The sequence below is a fragment of the Ammodytes marinus genome, assembly GCF_949987685.1.
Source record: "Ammodytes marinus genome assembly, chromosome: 16".
Taxonomy (NCBI): domain Eukaryota; kingdom Metazoa; phylum Chordata; class Actinopteri; order Uranoscopiformes; family Ammodytidae; genus Ammodytes; species Ammodytes marinus.
In genome coordinates, this window is record NC_137220.1 from 9,903,298 (window position 1) to 9,929,946 (window position 26,649).

The following is a 26,649-nucleotide window of genomic DNA, read 5'->3' on the forward strand; positions in this document are numbered from 1 at the left end:
GGCCTAGGACAGCTTCTATACATTCAATGCTATGAAGCGTAACACATGGGAGGTTTTTTAAGAAGTACATTTGTGACAGTAAAGCGATGTGTAAAGCCTATGCCAAATCACAATCTCTTTATGTCGTGTCAAAAGTGTCTCATTGTAAATTGAGCCTTTGAAGCTGTTGCCGTAAAAGGACCTTTGAGTGATCTATATAAATCTCATATGTGCATGTAGTTTAAAACAAAGAGGATGTATTTTACCAGAAATAAGGTTAAGTGGACACCTTCATAGCCACAATTACCTGACGTTTCCAACCAGTTGCCTTTAAGAGCCAGCCAAACACGACAGATGTTTCCACTGATATGTTCCTCTCCTGTTAAGGAAGATGCTTAGCAGTCGAATCACCTGTTGTAGTGTTTGGTTGGGGTGAAAACCTTCCAGCACATGGCTCTCTATTGCCTGTTTGGAGAGTACTGCATTATGCTGTAATTGACCAATTTAAGCTAAAGGGCTCTACTCATGATGCATGATTGTTTTTATTTCTGTTTAGGTTATGCAAAGGTTTCTAAGTGGTGGTCAGTCATGCCAAGTAGCTTATTTGGTATTCAGTAGGTAGTGCTCGAGAACAGCAGTCAGTCACTCCAGTAAAGGCTTCCATAAATTTGCTGATGGTGGTCAAATGTGGCCGTTTTGTGACATTATTCATTAGTTTAATTAAGTTTTAAACTCAATAGTTAGGCCAGTATTTGTATGCGTGCCTTTGCTGGACTATATGGACTACGCTGTTATACCAGCTTACCATGTGTGCCTTTTTCTTTCCTATTTTATATTTTAGTTGAGGAATTGTTGGGGGTGTCAGTGGGGCTCAATATTGTTGTGTACAGTTAGCAATATTGTTGAAGAAATTGGAGGGTTTTGGGCAGATGCCACAAGTTATTCTGTTAGATTCTTTTTGGCATGTTGACTACAGAATTGAACAACAGTTTCTGAATGTTATATTGCAAAAGAGCATTCTGACAGAATTCATTTGATATAATACGTACATTTTGGGGGAAACTAAAATGTAAACAATTGGAAAGTGGTTAAGAAGCATTTGTTAGGTTAATACGATTTTGACACCCAGTGTCTACCATTATATGGCACTTAAAAGGAAACTGTTAAGATACAGTAAAACAATGGGAGAGGATTCCTGGTTTGGAGGAAATGACAGATATAAACTATTCTTGCATTCCTGAAGTTACCCGGGCTTAATTGCATGATGATTAAATGTAGGGTGACCACCTACTGCAAGGTTGAGCCTAGTGTAACTCAGGATTGTATGCTCTGCTATGTATGCCAGCCAAAGCACTGGTTGGGTTATGTTTGCCTCTGTCTTTTATATGCCACTCTTTGGTAGGTAATCCATATTGGATATAGTAATAATGAGAGAGGTCCTTACAAGTGAAATGCAATTCAACTTACTTCCTGTATATTACAGATAACAGAAAAGCTAAAGCTCCCACTGCCTCTGCTGCCACTTTACATTGAGAACTCCGTCCAAATAGAAATCATTCCTTACTGCTTGGTCACGAGAAGTACTGCTGCTGGTGTTGGTCTATCTGAAACAGTAGCTTTTTTCCTTGCTTTTGACACACTCTTCTGCAAGAGAACTCCTGACGCCCATCTCTAGAAACAGTGGTGTCACGACGGCTAAATGCAGTTAACACCTTCCTCCTGTCGTATGTTTTGAGATATTTAAATCTGAAATTCACTTGAAAAGAAGCCGTTCTTACCGAGGATCCATTCCTAAATTGGAGTGAAATCAATAGAGAGTGTTCATGTCAGGATTTTCTCTTGGCTAAGAAGACATGACCGTTAATCCCCTGTTCCAAAGCTGCAACAGAACAGTACGGGGAACTTTGCTGCTGTACAACCTGCTGTGATTTTAAAGCAGGGGAATTGCTGTGTTGTTTCTTGGTTTCTATGTCGATACATCCTATGTTCTCTTTCTGATACTTAGTTTTATATGCATATACAGTACATATAAATATAAATATATATATTACATATTTTTCTATATTTATGTCTTTTGCTATCCTGGGGAGTGGTGTGATTATGTAGTCATTCTTTGAAGTTTAATTATGTTGATGTTGACCCTTTATCTGAAAAAGTTATATTGACATTTACAATGAGAAAACTATTCTTATAACATAAGTCTTTTTAAGTCTTTTTTGTGAGTATTTATACCCCATACATAGTTCTTCTCAGCACATTTACTATTTGTCTAATTCACTCATTGGACAGGCCGTCAGTAGGGCTGCAGCTAATTATCTGTAACAGTCGAGAATTGACTGTTTAAAAACAGGCTAACATTGTTAGTAACAAGCACATGTGCATCATGTACATATATTACTTGTAACTTTTAGAATATCGGAGTGTCACACCAAACAATTAAAATATAGTTGAGAGGTGGAAGTCAAACTATGACTATCTATGCGATAGGAATTAAAACTTGACAAATTCTACATACTTTCTGGTTAACATAGCTGGAAATGTAGGCTAATCTTAATTATTACTTCAGCACTGAAATCAATGATCTCAAATATCAAAACCAATTGTACATAGTTAAACACAAGAGCACACAGGTCTGATGTGATCAGATTTAAAGCTGCCCAATATTAACCTAATGTTCATTTCTAAGTTTGGCATTTTGGGCTCCTTTAGTTTAGGATGAATTTTCTTTTAATCTTATTTTGGAATATTAACCCCCATGTAAACCTTTAAACCTAATGATGTCAAAGCTGCTAAACACTGTCCACCCAGAGCTATTATCTTTAATGTCTGTTAAAAGCCTTAAGTCAAGACTGAGTCAAAAGAATATATAGCTACATTATTATCACACGTTTAGGTAAATCAGCACATTATCTTACAACGCAGAACTGCTTGAGGTGTGTTCTGAACAAACATTAGTGACCTCTGGTGGTCAAGTCTCTAAACAAAAAGCTGGAGAATGAGGCGTCGTTTTAATGTGAGCACTTACTACTGTATGAATCCGAGGTAGATGATTTGGATCCAAGTCAGCAGACTTAGAAATACTTGTAAAAAAAGACAACCCTCTCTCCAGGTGAATTAATTACCTTGATGTTAATCCTACATCCAGTGTGACTAAGCAGAGGTCCATTAATGCTCCAAAACACATGTTGCTCATAAGCTAGTTTACCACAAGAAAATACTTATCAGACATAATAAATTACATTTTCTACAAGCCATCTTTTTTTTTTTTTGCATGACCTGCCAATGTTGTTCAAATCATTTAAGGGAGTGTTATCTAGACATGTATATAAGTGTTTATGGGTGAAAAAAGGCATAAACATGACCTGTCATGTGGATGGTCTTGGCTCCCCTGCCATTCGAAGTGACTGAATCACATTATACAGAGGAGCTGTAATGGAACTGTTGAAGATGTCAATGGTGTATTTAATGTTTTTTTTTTTTTCTTGCCGTACACCATTGTTTTGGTTTGTAATGATTTAATTTGAATTGTGTGCTCCATGCCATGTGCAATGGCCGTGAGCCGTAATAAATAAATGAAATGAAAACATTTTAAGATGAACAATAACAATGCAAATGTATGTATAGAAATGAGGTTGCTTGTATATCTTGGCTATGTATTCATGTCGAATAAGCTTTCACACGTAAGCTTTGCCAGTCAGTCTTACAAGCTACAGCATTTTATTATGTTTTTGATATTGTAGATTGAACAGGTTTTGACTTTAAATTCAGAAAAAAGCTCCACGATAGAAGGAATTGAGCATGTGTATGGAAGAAGGTTGTGGGTGAAATACATCAAATGTTAGTTCAAAATCAGGAGTTTCTATGTTAAGTTTGTACTTAGGAGATAAATCCATTTCCTTGTTCTAGTCTTGTGGTAACATGTGGAGGCATAATGGGTGACTGTAAATGAGGACAGTAATAAGGCAGCATAAACTTGTTATGTACCCTTCACAAATTGTCATTACTCTGCTCATATATATTTTATATTTATTTAATTGAATTGTGTAATTTTATTAAAAAGAACACCTAAATTATTTTTTATTTCATTCATTTATTTACATGTTTTCTCAATGAACTACCCTCATGTACAAATAAAATCTGTATTTGTTTCCACTCTGATTTAGAGTATGGTAAATTATTCCTATAAATAGGTCTGCTGCGTCTGTGTTTTTGTACTTTCAAATAAAGCATTTTCCTCATCGAGATGTGTAGAGTTACTCAGTTCAACTAAGTAACACAAGCAAAAACAATGGTTTAATTTTGCACGAGTGCCACACAGGACTAAGACACACAATTTTGTACATTTTGTACCCGTAACTGTAAATTATTTTCTGTTTACCCAGGAGGACAGCTATAATTGGCACAAGAGTGTATCAAATTAAAAACAACCTTCGGCTTGATATACAAAATAGTTTTTTTGATACCCCACAATTTTTAGAAAGCTATGTGTCTCCCACGTGACATAAACACAGATGATGACATCATTTGTGAAACACAAAGTCTCTTAAAATCTCAATTATAGCCATGTTTCTCTTTTCACTGCATATATTTTGGTTCAGTCTGACTAAAACTTAACTACACACACTAAAATACATTAAGATCTTTCTAATTCAAAATCCAAAGGTTTTCTTTTTCCACACAAATAGAACATATTGAACATCATAATTTACACCAATCAAATTCTATAAATATATCATAATCCCTGGAACATGGAATTAAAACATGAATAGTGATATGGAAACGTCAAACATAAAAAAAATTATTCTGCCAAAAGCATTTACAATAGTTCAGAAGCAGCAGAAAGACTCATTTGTGACTCATAATGTCGGTTGAACAGCTGTCTTAGTTGCACTGAATTACACGCTTTAGCATACTGGGAACATGAATGAGAATAATACAACTCCCACGTTGTAGGAGACAGGTTTATCCAATTTGTCCATGTTACAGTTGATACAAAGGATTGCAAAGTGCAACAGTCTGGAGTTTGAAGTGCCGGCTCCAAAAAGGAATGTGTCTGTGCATGAAATGTTCCATTTGTCAGGAAACCATGCAGAGGAGCGCTCAGCAAATACTTCAAACGAGCAGATGCGAGAGACGGTCCATGAAGTGTCATTGCCAGCCATCGCCGGCTTCCCTGCTTCCCACCTGCAGTCACATATTAATCATCTCCTCTTTGAAACAGACATGACTCAGGAGGGAGCTCACTACATACCGCCAGAGACGAAGCAACGACAAAATGACAATAACAGAATCGGGATCAGGAACACTGCTGAACAACCAGCAGCGCAATTTACAGAAAATAAAACAGCTCCAGATATCTCCCATATAGTGAAGGTGCAATATTGTTATACTTGAGATTGTTACCGCCTTAGATGGAGAAAGTTCAGTCCTCAGGCCATTGAGCCATTAATGAAAATAAGATGAAAAATAAATGATTCATTTTTTTTTATCCTCTTCTTGGTGCAAAAATTATTAATTAAAAAGTAAGCAAACCAATCTTAAATACGGGGATAATGAAAATGAAAACACCTGGATACAATCCAGCTCAATGCGATATGAGATACGGCCGTTTCCCCAGGGGGTCAGAGTAGATAGGGGGTGGCAAAGGAAAAACAAACACCTGGATCTTTGCTGGAGAAAGGCCTAGAACTCATCATCAGAGGTAATCAGCATGATTTTGTCAGACTTGCGGGAGCTCTTGTTGCCCGCAGCCGCTTTCCCATTGGCGCTGGGCTGGACCACCTCCTGTGTGGACTGCTGCGTGTACTGCTGGTAGGCCGGGGAGAAGTTGTGGATGGCATCCTGCACCATGTCTCCTGGGTTGATGGTCTCCTTCAGACCGCTAGAAATGCTATGCATAGGAGGGTGGTTCGCTGTAGGAAAGACACAACAAGGACATGAGGCGGAGATGAATGATTGATGCAATGTTACAGCTTTAAAAAGGAATAGTTTGATAGAAAACATAACAGTCCAAAACTCTGAGAATATTTAAATCATCAATCACATCAAATCTTCATATTGTTTCCAGTACTTTAAGTTTTCCTTTACTTGGCCCTTTCATTTAAATGTTGAATGTATGTGCTCTATTGGTATATCCGTCTTTCTATAACTGATGTTGCATTGTCCCAGACGGGTCTCTTTTGAGAATGAGATCCTGTGTCTCAATACCTGTATAAATAAAGGGTTAAAAAAATATATATATACACACAGTATATATTATTTTTTTTTATTTTTTTTAACCCTTTATTTATACAGGTAAGCTCATATTTAAAGACTGCAGCCTGGGAAATAAATGAACACCATCTAGGAAGGTTTTACTTCTTCCATCATGGCTTTTTGCCAGGCTGCAGTCTTTAAATCGGTGGAGACAGTAGCTGTGACTGAAAAGAATTCAGTCGCAGCTGCCGTCTCCACTGATTGGTATCTTAGCATCCAGCTGTGAGCCAGGTTGAATTTAGCCGAGAACTAAAAAAGCATCCAAGGAAAAAATAAAGCAAAACAGACATCCACAAGCCTCTCCTTCAGGGTCACCGGCAGTGCTGTGTGGATCGGCTCATGGAAGTGGCAAAGAGAAGGGCAAGGTGGGGGGAGGGTGTTTACAGGGTAAGGTTGGCTGAGTTTTTGTTCTTACAGTCTGTCTGCCTGCTCAAGTTCAACAGAGCTGAAGCAAAAGGGACTGTAAACAAACTAAAAAGGTGTGGCAACTTCTGCACTTCTAGAACTGCAGTGTTCAACATATTCAGCTCTATTAGAACCAAAACAAAGAGAAATGCTATAATGAGCTGTCAAAAACTGGAGAACTTTACTATGAAACAGGTTTTTTTCTCCCATTTCGAAAGAAAGAATGGGTGAGAAAGAAAAAAAAACAATGATTTCATCCCAGTACCTTCTTTTGTTTTAATCTTAATAAAAAAAATGTAGTTGATATAAAGTAGTTTCAGTTTTCATCATTACTTCTGAAGGGTTAGGTGAAGCAGTTCAAGGGGACAGAGGGTTTCCAATACCATTGGGGGGGAGAACAGCAAAATGATTGAGATTGCTGCAAAGGCATTTCCACTGGCTTCCATTTGTCTTTGCATTGCCAGCAGCAATCGACTTAAAAAGGTTGCTGCTCGCTCCCTGCTAGTTGCTGTACTGTGGCCTCGAAAACCTCTTCATCTTCCTTTATATTGCTTTACTGGCCACTCTGCTCTGAGCTTTGAGTAATCATGTGTGCTCTTACGCCGATGAATGCCCCTGCTGACTTCTAACCTAACTAACGCATTGATCACAACAGCACTACATTTATCATAAGTGCAAACGTGTAAAGATATAGACATTACAGCTTGTGTATCAGTTGGAACAGAGAGATGTACTGCAAAATCCAACTTTAGAAGCCAGTGTGACACGGCTTAATGGGTCCAAAAAGGCACAGAGCAATGCAATTACTGATACAGCTAACACTTTCAAGCCTGTGTCAGTCCCTTATTCTGTGGGGGGGAGAAGGGCAATTAGCCTGTGAGAATGTCAAGGTATTTTCAAGGCAATGCGAGAGGTAATGATCAGCTTTTCGCCTGCTCTCTGTATAATGGACCACGGCTCTCACCTGGCACATCATTTTTTTTCTCCTGGTAGACGGTGCAGGTGAAGGCGTATTTGAGGGCAATGGCAGCAAAGAACATTTCAATGCAGGTGATAAAGTTCTGCCAGCCCGCTGCCACAGTGCCGGCTCCGACCTCCTGTCCATCGATGAAGAGCGCGTTGGGTATGACACCGCAGCGTTCCAAGATGGCGAGGACCATTCCTGCAAAGCAACAATTTCATTAGAAAATGAACAGCCGTACCTAATAAAGTGGCCGGTGAGTGTATATACACATTCACCGGCCACTTTATTAGGTACAGCGGTTGAATTTCTTGTTAACACATATAACTTATCAGCCAATCACATGGCAGTAACTCAATGCATTTAAGCATGTAGATCTGGAAAGGACAACGTATTGAAGTTAAAACCGTTGATGGCAGAGGTTAGAGGAGGATGGGCATACTGGTTCGAGATAATAGAAAGGCAACAGTTACTCAAACAAACCACTCATTACAGCCATGGTATGCAGAATACCATCTCTGAACGTACAACCATACATCCTTAAAGCAGATGGGCTATAGCAGCAGAAGACCCCACCGGGTGCCATTCTTGTCAGCTAAGAACAGGAAACTGAGGCTACAATTCACACAGGATCACCAAAATTGGACAATAGAAGATTTGAAAAATCTAGCATGGTCTGATGAGTCTCGATTTCAGTTGCGAAGTTCAAACGGTAGGGTCAGAATTTGGAATAAACAACATGAAAGCATGTTGTTTTATTCACATGCAAACTGCCATGCACCATCAACTATCAACTATGCCATGTTCAAAGTCACTTAAACCTCCTTTGTTTCCCATTCTGATGCTCAGTTTGACTTCAGCATGTTCTCTTGACCACGTCTACATGCCTAAATGCTTTGAGTTGCTGCCAAGTGATTGGCTTATTAGCCATTTGTTTTTAGAAGCAATTGAACAGGTGTACCCATTATATATTTGTGTACATTATTTAGATAAGATACAATTGATCAAATGAGATAAGCAGTGCTTAAGAATTTGAACAGCCAAACAATTATATTCAATCATTAGAAAGAGACATACACATATCAGTGTTTCCCCCAGCTTTATGGCAAAGGCGGCCGCCTTGGCTACTGACCGACCAAAAAAAAATAAAAAAATGTAGCACTGGGCAGTGACCACCTTGACTAAGACATTTCCTGGGGGAAACACTGTACACAATATATTTTTTTGTTTGTTTGAGTATATGTAGGGATGTATGTATATATAAAGTGATCAAGGCTATTTACACATGACTTATATACAGGTTTTTTTTTCTGTTTTTTATTCTTGGTCGCATAGCATATCACTGGGTGTATAATGTATAATGTGAGAGAGATTTATTTTTTTCAAAATCTTGTCAAATACAATGACTACTACATACCTCGTAAAAAATGTTTTCATGTACTGGTACTGATCATAAAAAATAAAGCAAACTCACCTTGCCAGAAGGATAAGAAGATGACAGACTTGATCGTGAGGAATTTGAGCACTGGTTCGTAAGGCCTGAGCAGGTCACTCGTGGCGAAGAAGAAGAGGAAGAGAGCATAGAGGGCCAGACTGACTGAGAAGTTGTAGATGATCATGATGTACAGGTAACCTCCGTTTATACTGCACAGAAACAGAGAGAGTAGGAAAGGACCCATAGTTAGACATTTGGTACATACTTTGTCCTATTTTTTTTCAAGCAGTTAATAAAGCCCGTTTGTATATTTGCTTCTTATTTCAGGATCTGCATCTGATGAAAAGGCAGATTTATCTATGTCGTCACTGTTAGACTGACTTTTCTACCCTCTTTGCATTCTAGAGAGCCTCCCTGAAGATTCAGCCGTGAATACACTCGTTACTCTAATGCAGTGCGTGGTTGGCTGAAAGCATAATAAGGAAACAATCTACATTGAATCATCAGGGTCCTGCTACAGAGCTGAAAGAAAGACATGAGAAAAAGAGCATTATTTCTGCCAGCTTATTTTGCTGTTGAAGTATATGGAGAAATAAGCGGGGAGAATCATGTCTATCTTTTCTTAGGGCGATTATATATAAAGCTGATTGGACACATCTGTCTCTGGCCCTTGACCGTGTAGTTGAGAAACAAGCTTTGTCACAGCTGAATCTTCAGAAAGAGACGCCGAACAGAGAGGCGGAGAAGAGCACCTGAAACTAGTCGGGCAGAGCTTATAGCTCTTGACTGCACGCAAAACAATTTTATTGAATGCATTACCCTCTCCATATTCTGTCGAGACCCTTATTTGCTTAACTCGTAAGACTGAAAATACACTCAAATTAAATTTTTCGTTCTGTAACTCATCCCCGTCTTAGCATCACTAGACATCCAATGCAGAAATATGTAATGAAAAACAATATATCTCTTCTATAATATTGTACTTCAGCCGTGACATACAATAAGAATTAAGGGTATTCATTTCAGAACACATGTGACATTTGGGGAAAACTTAATATAAAAGTCAAGAATTATTATTTTCAATAACAACAATAGCCAAGTGCTGTGATTATCATGGGCTACAATAGCGACACAGCTGGGAGAACGCAATCCCGGAAAGCTTGAACAGAGCAATTTTTTACTTGAAATAAACCCCTTAAATTCTGAAAATTTTCACTGTGCCAACTGTGGAGAGGTGGTATAATTATTTCCATCTGCAAATTGATTCCATGTACAAGTAAACAGAAAAACAAGCCTGTTAGCAAATTACGTGGATGTGTGTAAGATACATAAAGAATGAAATGGAAAGAGAAGGGGTGCTGCTCACTTAAAATCTCCATCGTGATATTTGCCAAAGGCCTGCAGGATGATGGTGATGACAGCCATGATGGGTTTGACAACACAGAACTGGAGAGTCGCCTAGAGAACACATTACAATTCAGAATGAGACTCCCTTAACAAGCAAGGACAACATGGAGGAGGAGGAGGAGGAGGAGGAGGAGAATGAAGGATGAACAAGGACATTTAAAACTGTTCGTACATCTAAATCAGATGGAAAAGATCTGAAGCTGCTCACTGACATACAGGCAGGTGTCGATGTCTCTAGGACTCCCATGGACATGTGTCACTTTAGCCATTACAGCTCTTTTTTTATAAATATGCTTCTTCCCTTTCTGACAAAGTTAATTTAGAAGATAATATAATTCTCATATCTGTCCATTTAGTCTAACTACAGCCAGCAGCTAGTAAGCTTAAACTGGGAACAACCTGGCTCCATCTGAATCTAAAGATTCCAGAATATGCCTACCAGCACATGTAAAGCCTGTTAATTAACAGGTTGTATCTCATTTGTTTAATGCATAAAAATAAAAAAATCCAAATTTTACAAAACAACAACAGACTATTTGCAGTTTTATGGGTGGTCATGTGATGGACTGTTTCTTGGCTCTAAGCAGACACTTCCTGGAGTCTCCGCTGGTTGCCTGGCAACTGCTCAGAGCCAAGAAAGAGTCCAGCACACACAACCCATCAGAAAAGCAGGAAATGTAATTTCTAAACTTAATTTTTGGGTGGTTGTGTGGAGTCATGTAAGTTGCCCACCCTCCACTGTTTCTATGCTTTGCTCTAAGCTAAGCTGGCTGTAGCCTTAAATGAGTGGTATCAAGAATATTCTCATTAAACTTTTGGCCACAAAGAAAGTAGGCGAACTTCCTAAGAAGTCAAACTGTTTACTTCAATGGCATCCTTTGTTAAGGTCGTCTTTCCCTCAGTAAACCACACTGATGTTAATGACGTAATGTTGATGTGGCCCAGGAAAACTTGATTAGCCAGAGGGAGGTTTTTTGAAATGGCTGGAGACGGTGTAGGGCTTGACAAAATTACATCAAACAATCATTTAGGTTTCTGATTTACTTTGAAGCTTTTAGTACTGACAGCCTCTGCGTGCCGCTTTGAATATTCTCAAAGCAAATAATTTTGCATGACATTTTATGACATGCTTGACATTCAAACCACAATGCATGTTTATAATGCTGGAGGTTTAAATGCCAACCGCAGCTTCTACCTTCAAGTAATTTAGTTAGTAACTCCATCCATGCAGAATCCTTAAAAGTGTGTCCTATGCACAGCCTGCTGAGAATGGCACGTGTTAACCCATTGATGACTATGGCAATCTAGGATGCATGTCCTTAATGCCTGAGGGTTTTCTGAAAAAATTGTACGAATTGTCAAGTCTACCAAAACCTTAATATCTAAGCCTGTGTAGCACATAGAAACATGAAATAAAATACATTTAAAAGTTAAGGTTCACAGGTTTTATTTAAACATGCTCCCTTAGCGCTTACAAACCAGCAAATATTTCTAAAAATCGTCAAAATTAGATGAATTAGAAAAATATTAAATATTGTTAATAAATAGATGCAATGTGTTGTGTGATTTTCGTCAGTAGTCTATAGTAGACCTTGATTCTGCGCACCAAACGCCACTAACTGTTCTGTCGCCGACATAGCTGGCGTATTTTTTTTTATTATTTTGTTTTATTTTTTATTTTTTTTGATTGACATGATTTTCGGCAAACCACATAACTTTTGGGTGGTCAAGTGGTCTTAAAAAAATCAACAAAACCCACCTCATGTGTATTTGAACCAATGACAGTGCATTATATGCTGGGAATGCCATGAAAATTAGATAAAGTAATAATGCTGCGCGACGCAGCATCAGGCAGGAGAGCCAATGTGGCATCGCGCAGCAGCCGTCATCAATGGGTTAAACCAACCTCTTAATAAACATTAATTTTAATTTACAGTTGAGTGCTGTTGTAAATATAAAATAAGATGCTATGTTTATTCTATATACGTGTCGGCTTGAATAACAAGTCTCTTGCAAAGTAACTGCTGCATCAACGTATTTCGTTAATGAAGAATAATACATTTGACTTTACCCATCTTTTGTTAGCAACCTGCCGGCATATCCCAGTACAATACTTAGCAATGTTTCATAATTCAAAAAGAAGCATATTCTTTCCTGTAATGTTGCAATAAGACCCTCAAACTGATCCTTGATAACAGTCCAATTATGAAATCTATGCATCGGTTCACAAGGCCATTGCTTTTATTGTGGTGCTGCCTCACACTCTACTCCTAGCTGCTGCAAATATTCTTTAAACTATGCAAAGACACTTTTAAGGCCTTTCTGATGAAGCTTCAGCTTGACATTAACTGCTTGTGTGTTCTTGCTGCCGTTCCTTCCTTTTAAAGAAAACTAAATTATCATAAAACAGCCCCTTGCCACTGCTGAATGATTACATTTGGGGAGTCAAAAGAAAAAGCCAAATCTATTAAGGCTCTTCTTATTTTACTGGTGTAATGCCAGCTGTTGCACAAACCAAGTCACAATGCACATTCGTCAGATGGCACCTGGTCCATTTATTCTGCCGACTGCTTTTAAAAAGGGGAAGACAGGAGGCCTTGTGATTGGCCATTGTCTAAGCTCAACTCAACATGTATAATAAAGTGCGTATTTTGATAATATAGTATCAGATGTAGCGCCTTTTTTACATCAAGATTCACCAAAATTGCAAACATTTCTTGATCATAAGTATATGTACCAATAAATATATTTTTTATTTTGTCCATAAACCTTGCCACTGGGATGCACAGAATTATACTTCCGCACAGTTTCAGCAAAATGATACCCTAAAGTGTCCTACCGACAGTATGATAGAGGACTGAAAATGACTAAGATAAACTGTTTAGGATGCAAGAGCAGCTTATCTGCTAACCTTGTCTAGATATTTCACCACAGTCCAGGATAAGCCCTTTGTTTTAAGCCAACCCTTTCTGAAACTTATCAGACTTTTTTTTAACCACATTGCTACAATGTACAGTGCTCTTGTACAATTAACTGTGGTGGTCTCCTAAGTTCCCTATCCCAAAGAAATAACCTTTAACAATGACTCCTTTCAGATATACCACCAGAGAAAACCTGCAATGTTTTACTTTTTAAACACTTCAAATAGGATTAGTATGAAGGCCCATTGAGTGTCAGTCCCTTGCTGCTTGTGTAAAAAAAAAAGATAAATCCTTTCACCATGTATTTTGTTTTGAAGACATAACTCTCAGGTCCAATTTCCATCCGCATTAGACTGGGAGCTTGAGCAGCATCCCAAGACACAGGGAGAGAGCTCTGCTGTGCTGACAGCTCATATCATATCTCTGTGTTTATTATCAAACTGCTTTCACCTGGCCTCAATTGCTTTTGTTTTCCTTCGTTTCTTTTTTTTTAAACAGTGAATGTTATCCACTGAAAAGAACCCAGCCAATTATATAAGCTGTCATTCTTAAGCAGTCTGGAGATCTGGACAGAATGGTAATTTGCGGTGCAGTATTGTTTTCTTAACACAATTTAAATTTATTGTCATTTGCAATGAGTGCAAATGTATTTCTGTGGTCAAAATGGAGTGGTGATAAGGGGATGATGGAAGCCCACCTGTTTGCAGAATCTTAAAAAGCCGATGGAGTAGCTCATTCCACCGAGGCAGCAGGTACCATACAAACAACTTGACCTGTGAAGACAACAGCCAATGGTGAGTCATTACGTCATGTCAACACTGAAACATCATACACATTTAGCATCAAATAAAAGAGGCGAGATTTAGTACAAAAAGAATATGTATTGAATGACATGTAAAATGTAAACGTGTATGATATAATAAAACAGCCACACTTTGACACTTGCTCCTTTAAGGCCAGGACACAACGGCCCGATAATCGGCCATCGGACATGGTCGGAGAGTCTGGAGGGGGCGGGGACACAAATCCGTTTGGTGAGTTTGGTGACGTCGGCCGTCGTAGATGTCGTCGGGCTTCTTTTCAGCCGATTCAACATGTTCAATCGGCGTCGGGCAGTCTTTCAGTCGGAGCAATTTGATTGGTGGAGGGCTAGCGAATCAGTGAAGCCCGGAAGTGAGGTGGGTAGCACAAACCATATCTATGGCACAAACAGCTGACAACAGTATCGCATCGCTAGCCATTGTTTTAATGTGTTTGTTTCGTTCAGCGAGTACTCACATGCATCAACCCTTCTTGACTGCTCGACACCATGCTCGAAACTCTCTGTTAAAAATGGTGCTCTTTATGGTCCATAGATGTAAATACATATTTATATCTAACACCTGGATATATAGATAGATATAGCATAGATATAAATACGTATTTATATCTATGTTTATGGTCTAGAGAGCTGTCCCATCATTTCCGGCTTTCGTATTTTTTTTGGGCCACAATACAGATTAGCTCCGCCTGCTGTTATGGAGACATTACGTCCCGCGCAAGCGCAGAGCGTACGGAAAGTCAGTAGTCGGCTCGGTGTGTACTTTGCCCTTTTTTGGCCGCGACGGGCAGACTGGAGCTGCCTGAATCGGCAGACTCCATTTTCGGGCGACGGTCGGTAGTCGGACCGGTGTGTCCTGGCCTTTACACATCCGGCTTTCGTTGACAGAAGAGCCAATTAATTTGTCATTCGTAAACAAAAAGAAATCTGAAATTGACAAGAATTTTTAAATTTGGCCCCTCATTGTTCACAAAAGGCTGCCTCCATGACTAAATCCTTATTGTTAATTCATAAAATAAACTAAAATTTGTTTCCTTTGTACAATAGAACAATATAGGTACAGTTGATCCACGTGGACAGTGATCTTGGTGGCTGGCTTATGGTGTCTTTGGCAGATAAAACAGACTTTTGCTCCAACTGATCTGAGAAACTGGACTTTTACTTTAAGCTTTGGTTTCAGCTTATGTTAAAAGACTACTTTTCTGTTCAATATTTTGTTTATTGTAATATCAAGTCAGTGGTGTTCAGTTGGATGGATTAAGTAAATGGAATAAATGAACTGTTGAAAAGCAGCATGAACTACCTGATCAGAGCACTTTTCATGCTCCAAACCACCAGACTGTGCAGAGCTAGTGTCCAAAGTGAAAAATAATTACGTCCCTAATGTCTACGCGTCTATTTTTGTGTTGTTGTTGCTGTGTTAATGCACCTTCTTCACTTGCAAATACGAGTTTGAATATCCAGTCAAATAATTTGAGAAACAAATTATTATTTGCCTGTAGAGTTAAAATAGTATGTGTTGTTTTCTGTGTTGAGAACCATCATTACCTATCTGGAAGTGTATTATTTGAGCAATTCATACTTTTAGTTCAAATAGGTTGGGAACATGACATTTCAAAAACGTAATCTAATTTTGATGAAAAATATTAATTAGATTTGGAAAAGGCTTTAACATGTTGTGTGAGCAGTGGCAGATTTTACATAAACCATGCGATTTTAATTTGCCGACCATGCCATAGGAATTAAAATGTACTCAACTTGAACTTTAACAGAAAATGTTATGCTTTTATTTCAAACAAGTACACTTTGTCTGAATTTCTTTCTGGAGTTCTCACTGATATATATGAAAACAGAAGATAATATTAGATGTCTGTGGAAATCCTACAGGACGAGTTACAGCACGGCAGAGCAGTGACTTTCTCTAAAACCAGATAGGGATTGTATGCCTTTTTTTCACCAATGGCTGGTGTTAAGCAATGCCATCATTTATCAGGACTCAGCAGTAGTATCTCCACTGTCTTAAGAACCTAGCAAAGAGCTCCTTCCCTGTGGGCGAGTCAGCCATAAAACACAGCCTATCTAAGGCTGGTCAGAAGCTCTGAGATGGAGGGGATACCTTCACAGATTAGCAATGCTGTTTAATGCCTGCTCTTTCACTACATCATTCAAACTAAATGCGGCTAGGGGCAGCAAGATACACCTTGCACCTTTTGCGATTGTAAACATGAAGACAAAACCAGACTTTAGTGTTTCCCCGTCGAGCTGAAGAGAAATGATAAGGGAAAAATCTCTGATGTATTTACCTCTTATATCAACTTATTTGAAAACTTTATATTTCTAATCTTCCAACCCAGTATGAACATGTATGCAACAACTGGATGGAGAATTTGAAAATAGAGCACTCACTCAATGGGCTTCCCTCGAATCTCTGACATGATGGCACTCTCTCCTCCCAGATACTCAAAGGACAGGCTCAGGAAATTGTAAATGACAAATGCTGCAACACAAAGAGAAGAATTACATCTTTAGAGCCTTTTATTACGCATTGAAAGTATAACATCATTTAAAGAGGTAAAATAATTTTCCGGGGAGAAAATGTCCAAATGATAAAAAGAAGAAAAAAATAATAATTAGTCCTACATTCTGGAACAATAGCTGTTTCGCTCCTCATATTAAGAAGCTTCCAAGGGTTCTGTGTCTTGGAAATCCCTTCCTAATCCTTTGTAGCTATTTAAAGAGGGATTAAATGAAGCTAATGCAGATGGTGTCCAGTCAAGAGAAGTTTCATTATGGTTTAGCTGTAGCTGCTGGTGGTTCTCTTGTCCGACTGTTTCCTGACGGGCTGCACTATCAATCAGCCACAAAATTGGCCTGCAACCTGGAAACTAATCTCCTGAATTATGTATTTCAATAGTTTTCACTTTCTCAAAATAGCTGTAATCCATTTTGCATATACTTCACCTTTGCCATCGGTCAAGTGCTTTTGGACTTCATCTTCAATGCACAATTACAACTACAATGTACAAAGGAAATTAAACATACATAATCTATACAACAGGGTTTACTTTATGTTTGAATATTTGAAATTAAATTAGCTTTTTTGTTGTTGAAAAGTACACAGTACAGTGTATAAACACTGCAGTAGTTCTGTTTATTTTTCTATTTACAAACACTAAATACAAGTGCATTGAAAGAAGATGCTCCTTACATTACTCCTCCTAGAAATGTAACACCTGAAATAATGAGGTATTCCAGCACGAGAACAATGACTGGTGTGAAAAACTAGTTTGGTGGGTTCTTCCCCGTCTTTCGTTTCCTGGCAGCCTATAGTCTAAAATATCAGGGCAGGGGAACAACCAAGACAGGCAGATGACTTAAAGGGCGGGGGGGCTTGTGGTACTACTTACCTTCGTAGCAGTCTCGAACAGAATCAAAGTAGACGTAGTACTGGTCGTTGCTGATGAAGAGCAGGCTGAGCCAAGAATCAAAGGCGTAAATTGGCACGATGAACAGGATGCGGATGATGTAGCGCTGCTCGTTAGGGACGCTGTAGGATCGAAGGTGTGTATAGATCTACAATGGAAAACACAAACGGACCATAAAATGATGATACGATTGACTGATCTTCTTGAACATTGTCACACATTCATAGAATAGAGTTATGAATTAAATAACTTGAAAACTTAATTTCAGCTCAAGATCTACGAGATTAAAATAGAAAATCATACTGTTAGCTAAAATGTGAAAAATCACACTTCACATGTAGGCTATGTTTGACAAGAGGCATTGCCATGAAAAATATATTTTGCTTTCACTAAAATGTGTTACAATGGTTTTCAGAAGTGAACTTGCTTGACTAGGGCTGCACCGTGTACAGTTATTTTAGCCTCAATTAAAACAACAAAGCACAAAACCCCAAGCAGAAGGGGACTTCTTCAAATGACTTACTACTTTTAGAAATCCAAAAGCTTTATATATATATAATTCACAGAAATTTAAATAAAAGTCTCAATTGTTAGAAGCCAAATATTTGCCATTTTGCCAGTTGATCAGACACCCTTGGTCAAACAAAATAAAACATACAAACAGTGACAAATAAGTTACTGCCAGCAATATTAACCACATGGGTGTGATCAACTTGACCTGCCAACCACCTGATAGCTGACAGACAACGATCAAATACATCATGCTTTACCCGGATGATGTGGCTACATTTTGTCCAGCACGTACTGCCCTGTCTTTGCAAAGATCGGCCACAATGAAATGCAGCAGCACGGTTGACTAGAAAACATTCAGATCACTTGTCTTTATTTCAGAACACCTAGCTTTAAGGGCGCACTCACCACTAAGTGGCCATACCTCATACTATAGTGTACAGGTTAAAGCAGGAACTAGGATGAGTGAAATCTTTCTTCACTGAAATGAATAATGATGAAACTTTTAGTTTTTTTTACACACACACACACACACACACACACACACACACACACACACACACACACACACACACACACACACACACACACACACACACACACACACACACACACACACACACACACACACACACACACACACACACACACACACACACACACACACACACACACACACACACACACAATATAAAGCAATCTGATTATCATTCCTTTTCTGTGCCCTTTATGTGGTAAACAAAGCAGAATTAACGTATGGACAGGGTTATCCATTCTGATCGCAAGCAAATAGAGCACAGTAGGATCCCAAGGAGACATGTTTTTAAAGATCTCCTATTATACTACTTTTCTGGTCTTAATTTCTTGTTAAAAACTGCTATAGAGCAACCTGACACGAATCACATCACAAAAAAACATGTAGATTTTCGGGACACTCTTCCTCTCACCCTAGCGAGCACAGCAGTCTGCTCCACACACTGCCTTGAGCTTCTCCGTAATTATTTGATATGCTAGTATGGTTAAACATGACTATAAATCATTATAACAACGTTTATAGGTCATAAAAGTCGAAAAGTATCATAGGTCCTCTTTAACGTTAAAAGGTCAAGTACGGTTAACTTTTCCCTCATGGCAATCGCTTCCAGATAGATTGCTAAATCGTTGTCCATAAAAAGGCAATTTTTTTTTAATGACCAAGATGCTTATGAACCATAAGTAAACTGAGTACAAGGAGGATATCCATGTTATAACGCCAAGCTCATGCTACTGCCGACTAACAACTTTACGAGAACGAAAATGAACACAACATCACTACTGTCTTCATGAAAATCAACTCATTGCTGAACCAATTGGACAATTATTTGTTGGGTATATTGAAAATATAGCAATTACAATGTACTGATTACATAAGCAATAAACTCTCTGGCTGCAGTTTCTCATATGCGATGATTTGCTACTCTTCTTCGTTTTATGTGAAAATCCTTAGGTGTTGGGAGTTGGACTTTTGGCTGCTAACCTTGAAATGATGTTCACAGTTAATCTTTCTGCCTATGAAATGTCAGAAGATATTGAAAGGTGCCCGTTTTAATTTCTCAAAGCTGAAGATGACACAAATTGCTTGTTTTATCTGACCAACAGTCCAAAACTCTAAATCATCGCAATGTTTGCTAGTTTTTCTGTGGATCATCAATCATTGCAGACTATACACAATATTAACTCGTTCTCAGTATCACTTGCCGAATAATTTAGTATATTTTAAAAACGTAGCATCAGAGGGATTCATTTTTTAATTTATGTTGTTAACAGCAGCAGGGCCCACAGTTTTGTTAACAAACATATTCTAGTCTTATGTTTGGTTCTTCATAATATTTTTATTTTATTTACAATGATAGTATAATTAAATAATAAGTACATGTAGAGAATTTTTTTTTGTAAACTAACCACAAGCCCTGCACATGTAAACAAATCCCCCTCCACTGAAACTGCATAGTGCACCTTTAACAACAGAGGTGATAGCTCATAGCTTCACTAAACAAGTTGGACATGTGCCACATGTGTGTGAACCATGACGCCGCCAAACAGCAGGTGATCAGTGTCTATAGTCTGCTGCTCTTAATCCTAAATGCTCCAAATTGCAAAGGCATCAACACGCCCACCAACAAACATGAGCCACACTCTACTGATAAGGAGTCCGGAAAGGCATTGGCAACTCTACAGCTAAAGGGAAGTAAGGTCATTGTCTATCTGTGTTTAGTATTCTTAGCGTGGCTTTAAGAGTCTATAGCAATTCTCTGCAGTCGAGTCAGATGAAACACCACCAGCATCGCAACACTAGTCCCGCACACCATTTTATTCTCCCTGTGAGACAGAAGGCATGCCTGTTGCAAACCTGATCCATTCTCCCTGTGGTACTCTTGCTATTTTAATTGTTCAATTAAATTGTCTTGCCTGCAAGTGCTTGGACAAACAAGTTCTATATTAAAAAGATAGAAACCAATTTGCCGGATATTGAGTCACAAATCCCTAAACAATGATTGTGCTTGGACACAGGATGCAACATGCTGATGCTTTGTGAGGTGATTTAAAAGCATAGAAAGCTACCCGAACAAAATCAACTCTTTAATTAACAGACAGATATGACCGGGTTGATTCATGTATGACTTCCAGCCTTAGAATGATGGACGGATGCAAATTCGATCGACCAAATCCAGGAACGACTACAGCTACACGACATTAAAACAAACAGCGAACAGGAAAACAACACCCGCCCCATCCTTTATAACGCTGTAAATGTTATCTCAATATCTATTGATTTCCCTGCTGATAATACACTGCACCCTGCCGCATTCTCTGCAAATGATAAAACCGTAATGATAAGCTATTATCCGTGCACAGTGGGCAACTCATCCGCACAATAGGGAACTCATTTGCAGCAGGAAGGAAATTATTTCTGAGTAGAGGTGGGCTGTTTTAAGCCATCAATTTCATCCTGACAATCTTTTTCCCCACTTTTTCAATCACTGAATAGTATCTCCCGTCTGTAGGCTACTGTGTGCTCTGAAGAAAGAATTCTGGTGTTAATACAGTCTAAGCTTGTTAACTGGTATGTAAACAAAGGGTATGTAAACAAAGGGGACCCACTGTAGCAAGCAACATGCCCATTTACAGAGCCTAGGCTGTGTATTAACACTTGTTTTTTTAGCATGAGGAGATATTCACTGATTTTGACAAAGTGATTTTGACATTAAGCTTTCTCCGGTTTCGCTAACTACACCTTTAAGACAAGGTGTCAGTGTGAGTATGAAAATAGGCAGTGTGATTTGGGACAGTGAATTCACTAAAATATGCTGTAAGGTAATAATCATGTATAGAGAAACTTGTTTCTGAGCCCTGGAAATGGTAAGCTACAATCTGTCAGTCTCCAAACTGTGATTAGGCCTACTTCTTTACGTCAGTGAGTGTGCATTGCTATGAAGCTGCATTACTCACTCCCTCGTGTTATGAGTGTGCAGTGATTTAAGGCATGGCTGATGAAAAATATTTTCTTGCCTGAGACTATACCGGGACAGTACGCTACTCACCTGGTGACATGTTATGAGCAGGGCAGACCATACAAATATCCCTGAGAGGCCCTGAGCAACCAGTGTGTTCAAAAACATCTGATCCTCTATGATTGTCCCGTTGCCTGTTCGAATAAGGGTCAGGTTGGAGATGTCTCCCTTGTCTGGGAGGATTGGTGAAGACAGGTGAACAACAGAAATGTTTTCGGCTGATGAATCCATTTCTTCCAAAGGAATGTTCATCTGAAAAGACAACAAAAAAAGTCAAAACTTTTTATAATAATACAAATTTGAAACGTGTATTGAATACGAGAATGGCAAGACTTTCCTCTGTTAAAATGACCGATGTCTTGATATAGGCTACCTTATTTATAGTCAACAGCTCACCTTGTCCAGTGAATGGGGGAGCAGATTTCCGGTTTAGATGGCACTGTCCACAAAACAATCTAGGGTCGTCACAGGCCAACGTTAAGGATTAAAAATAGAGAATACAATCGCCTATTGGAACATCGAACAGCGCCCATTTGCTGCCATTAAAAAGCGGCCCGTCGACTGCAACGACGGTTTCAACGGACTGGACTTCCTTGTTTGAGGCAGGTATAACGAGGTCGAAGTACACACACACACACACACACACACACACAAACGGCGAGTAGACTACAAACTCAAATAACACCTGTAACGCAAACACTGACAAATACTGCTGTAGGCCTAAGCGTTTACTCTGCGAAACCAGTAAGAAGTCTAACTTTCAATGTAAACGACGGGGATTTGAAATTATCCTTATGCGGCGAGTCAACGGCAGCAGCAGAGATAAACAGGTTGCGCACAGCACAGGTGAAGGGATCACGTGCCACATGTCGTCATCACGTTGCATTTATCTTGGAATGATAATGTTCTAATGTTTTATATATCATCTATGGTTCTAACCTAAGGTAGAGTATAGCCTAAAACAAACGTGACATCATAGGCCTATGTGATGAAATGATATAAAAAAACGAAGATAGATAAAAATCCTATAATCTGATATTGATTACTGTAGGCTATTAGCCTATATTTGATAAAAATAAGTGACTATCCATCACAGCTGATGGATTTAAAATAATATTGCAAATCTTAAAAACTGTTTTCAGACTGTTCTTGTAATACCACTATTTGTCATGTAATAAATTACAGTAAACCCATCCGCAAACAATCCCAGTGAATCACTGCCAGTGCAGAATAAACTGATTTGAAAGGTTTTGAAAGGGACTTTACATGACTGCATATCTGCACTGTTCTAAGTGTAAAACAGCTATATTAAATTTTATAAAAGCAGATTAGAAATATTACAAAAGATTTAGCCCAATGTTGTATTTGTGATGCTTAAAATATGTAGGTTACAGTATCCAGGGCTAAACTAACACTGTTCTTCACTAGGGGAATGATTGAGTTGCATTTGCTTCAAAGACACAAAAAAGACTTTAAAGATTTTAAAAATTACCTTCTTTATTTCTAAATTATCTTAATGAATCATTTTAGAATATTCACTTTTAAAATACAAAAAAATAAACCGTTTTAGGTATTACAATTTACAAAACAAAAGCAGAAAATACATAGTGTGTGTACAGTGCTGGAACAGTAGCTGTGGGTCATAATTTAGAAACTATAACTTTAGTTGATGCACATTCTTCAGATTTTAATATCACACAATGGCTCATTTACAACCAGATAAAGTCCAAATTGTGTTTTCCAGAAGACATTATTTACTGTCTCAACAAATCAAAAGATCAGTGTAAATGATATTGGACTTATACATGTCTGTCATGGAGCACACGCCTCAGTTTTTATTTTTTAAACCACAGATTGACATTTAGTCAAGTTAAAAATCATTTCAGTTTGAAAAGGCACAGAGGAAAAAGCTGACTCTGATGGAATCCAAAAGGCCTGTATTTCATCCAGAATCCCGGCTTCATGTCCATCATGTCCACTTCCTACCACACTTTACAACTTTTGATGATCTCTTTCATTTCTTTTATTGCATCTATGGAGGCATCCTTCAGTGACAGTCCCAGTAAGATGGGCCTGTTGCCGGCTTCTTGCGACACGAACATTGCCAGGTTTTTGGCACAGACATGCGTCAGTGGCTGAAAACACAAACACAAACCAGGTGTCAGCAATAATATGACATACTGGAAATGCTACGATGAAACATGCATGTGTCAGATAAAAATGAATGAATAAAAATGAAAGGGCATCTGCAAATATATAAAACATTTGAATTGGTCTTTGAAAAGGATCATTCCACACTGAAAATGTTGGCCATAAAACAAAAGACTTTTCCAAATTCTGTGCTACTGTAATCGCATATAGTCGTAAAAAAAGAAAATACAATTATAACGTGCCTTCACTGCAATGCAGCCTTATTCATTTTTCTATATTCCACACATATCTTCAGAAAGGTAATTCATTTTAGTGAAGTTCTCCCAGAGTAAGCAGGGTTTGCTTGTCTTCCATCACGATTTGATTCTATTTTAATTAAAGCAGCTTATCTAGCTGTTGTGTAATCCAGTTAACTTGACAACAACAGAGATAAAGACTTGGCTGTTGACATAATGCTTAATTACATTAGATAAATATAATTCAAACACGACCATTCAGTCTGTGTGAAGGTGCTTCAACACTGTTTACCTGTCTGACCCCAAAACCCCCTTTTTAAAATGACCAGAACAGTGAAGAACAAACTGTAGATCTTGTCAACTCCACAAGCTAATAATAATATTAAAAAATCCTTTCATTATTGATGATCCACAATCCACTTTATGTCAGTTAGAAAGTGATATGCTAATAGCGGGCTGCAATAGGTTTCCTTGTGTACATTTAAACAGTCCACTGAACTTCAAGATAGCACACGTCTAATTTCTCCCCATCCACCACCGCAGTTCATCACCAATCTCATCTGAACTTTGACAGCACGAAATGAGTTCCCATGTTATAAAAGGCTGTTTCAAGTCCTATATGAACAAGTCTGTATCACACCGATACAGGTTTTATCTGAACTATTTCTCAGAGCGTACCTCGTCTTTGCCCAGCAGTACTTTGGTGGAGAACGTTGGCGTGTTGATATCATTAGATCTGGAGTCAGGTGTGATGGATATCAGTGTCCCAATTTTGCCGTACTGAGTGAGAACTATGAATATATAGTTGCTGAACTGTGTACACACGACCTGTGTAGAAATTCCATTGACTTCTTTCTCCGCCTGTTTCGATTTGATAATGGAGTCAGTGGAAGACATTTCGGTAATCCTGGGAGAGAAGAAAAAATAAGACAAAAGTACACCAATTATTTTCAGGTCTGCAGCTAAAGAGCATTTTCTTTACCGATAACTCTGCAAAATATTTTCTTGACCAGATCCATATCTGGTTAATCATTTTGTAACATAGTGAAAGATGCCAATTATACTAATTTCTTGAAGCCCTAGGTGACAACCAAAACCCCAAACTGTCCATCACATAGATAATCAAACAGACAAAATAATAAACACCACAGACAAAATACAAAAACCTCTCAAGTCAGCCAAAAAAGTGTCTCCTCTGTGTTACATCCTCAAACTAAGTCTATTGAGCATTTGCAGATTCTACATACAATAACTTAATAAATAAAACATCTCAATTATTTGATAAATAGGAATTGATCTGAAAAGATGATTCCAACAAGTTACATTGGGATTTTCAGACTCATACAGAAAATTCCGGATAAGTAAGAAAAGCAAATGCATACAGTTCAAATTCGTATCCAAATATCTGACGAAATATTTAATATGGATAATAAAGTTAACTTTGCTGCTGGGTGATGACAGAAGCTCCGCAGATGTGATGCTCGACTAGGCTACAGGGAAGTAATGGCATGCACAGGCTAACGTTAGCTACAAAGCTAACGCTAGCTTCAGCTGTTATCTTCACAGTTGACATTACAATGAACATACTTTTCAGCGTCTGTGTAAAATAAGCAAGCCTCACCCTTTGCCTTCGTCTGCACACTGTGTAAACCTTCTTCTGCACTGAGGCGCTTCACTTTCGGCAACTTCACTGGCGCTCTGTCATCCACCTTCCACCGAAAACAAACGTGCAGCAATGTTTAGTTGGACGTCACCGCGGCTGTCCGTGCGTGATGACGTAAGATGAAGTCACGCCTCACTTTGTTTCTACAGAAAATGAAAGGATTTAATTAGTCAAACGACATTTGTTGGGTGAATTGAACGATATAATGGGAACACGTGATTCGTTTTCAGAAAATTGTGTTACAATAACAAACAACTTCAGATAGGCTACATGAGGCGTTTCTGTGTTGATAAGGATGAAAATGAAGGAAAAACAGGGGTGTCAAACTCATTTTGGTTCAAGGGCCACATGAGTTTGACACATGTGGGCTACAAGTTAGAAAGTAATGAATGAATCTCTGAGCAAATGTATGCATAGATCAGATGTATCTTCCACTTGATACTTATTGGCATTTGAAAATCATAGGAACATTTGCCACTATTTATATTTTCCTGATTATCTATTTCAAAAGTCCTGCACAAATTTGTTTTAAGGATACAATATTTTAATCAATGGGGGACCTATGGCAGAGTGGGCAAGTGAACGGAAGATCTGCACTCAATATTTATGTTTCTCTATTTTTTTCAAAACGTTTGTTTATTTGTCTTTGTCTGAAGCTTGCCAGAGACTTGAAGATGAACAGATGTATGTTTATTATTTGCTTCTCTTTTTTTCCTCATAAATAATGTTCTAGATTCCAGAATTGATCACAATGCATGATTGTACATCATTTGTTTGCACACTTATTTTCCCAGAAAATGACTGTGATGAAGTGAGAATGACTCAACAAACTTTAATAAAGTAGCCTATGAGTGAACAGCTTTTAGTTTGAAAATAAGCCTTAAGCCGATCCTCAGCCCTGGTGCATTTCAATCAATATTAAGTATAAGA

The 26,649-nt window shown here is 38.4% G+C and overlaps 2 protein-coding genes across 2 annotated transcripts; both read right to left on the bottom strand.

Annotated features, from left to right (window-relative positions):
• Window positions 1–72: 72 nt before the first annotated feature.
• Window positions 73–22,491, bottom strand: tmem184a (transmembrane protein 184a). Its single transcript, XM_080044094.1, has 9 exons — window positions 22,066–22,491; window positions 21,700–21,921; window positions 17,591–17,756; window positions 16,590–16,680; window positions 14,061–14,136; window positions 10,402–10,493; window positions 9,075–9,244; window positions 7,604–7,801; window positions 73–5,891 (listed from the first exon to the last, which is right to left on the bottom strand). The coding sequence occupies exons 2-9, from the start codon at window positions 21,919–21,921 to the stop codon at window positions 5,662–5,664; spliced, it is 1,245 nt and encodes a 414-aa protein (XP_079900220.1). The 5' UTR covers window positions 22,066–22,491; the 3' UTR covers window positions 73–5,661.
• Window positions 22,492–23,146: 655 nt separating this feature from the next.
• On the bottom strand, window positions 23,147–25,787 carry psmg3 (proteasome (prosome, macropain) assembly chaperone 3). The gene is made up of 3 exons (XM_080044522.1): window positions 25,678–25,787; window positions 24,735–24,963; window positions 23,147–23,804 (listed from the first exon to the last, which is right to left on the bottom strand). Exons 2-3 carry the CDS (start codon window positions 24,951–24,953, stop codon window positions 23,652–23,654), a joined length of 372 nt encoding a protein of 123 aa, XP_079900648.1. The 5' UTR covers window positions 24,954–24,963; window positions 25,678–25,787; the 3' UTR covers window positions 23,147–23,651.
• Window positions 25,788–26,649: the final 862 nt, after the last annotated feature.

Excerpts from the sequence above, each read along its gene's own strand:
- tmem184a (XM_080044094.1), bottom strand. The coding sequence starts at position 21,921 with ATGAACATTCCTTTGGAAGAAATGGATTCATCAGCCGAAAACATTTCT. Across the intron at positions 9,245-10,401 it reads TATCACGATGGAGATTTTAA|TATAAACGGAGGTTACCTGT; the intron begins GTGAGCAGCACC and ends GTTTCTGTGCAG. Across the intron at positions 5,892-7,603 it reads GAAAAAAAATGATGTGCCAG|CGAACCACCCTCCTATGCAT; the intron begins GTGAGAGCCGTG and ends TCTTTCCTACAG.
- psmg3 (XM_080044522.1), bottom strand. The coding sequence starts at position 24,953 with ATGTCTTCCACTGACTCCATTATCAAATCGAAACAGGCGGAGAAAGAA. Across the intron at positions 23,805-24,734 it reads TACTGCTGGGCAAAGACGAG|CCACTGACGCATGTCTGTGC; the intron begins GTACGCTCTGAG and ends TTGTGTTTTCAG.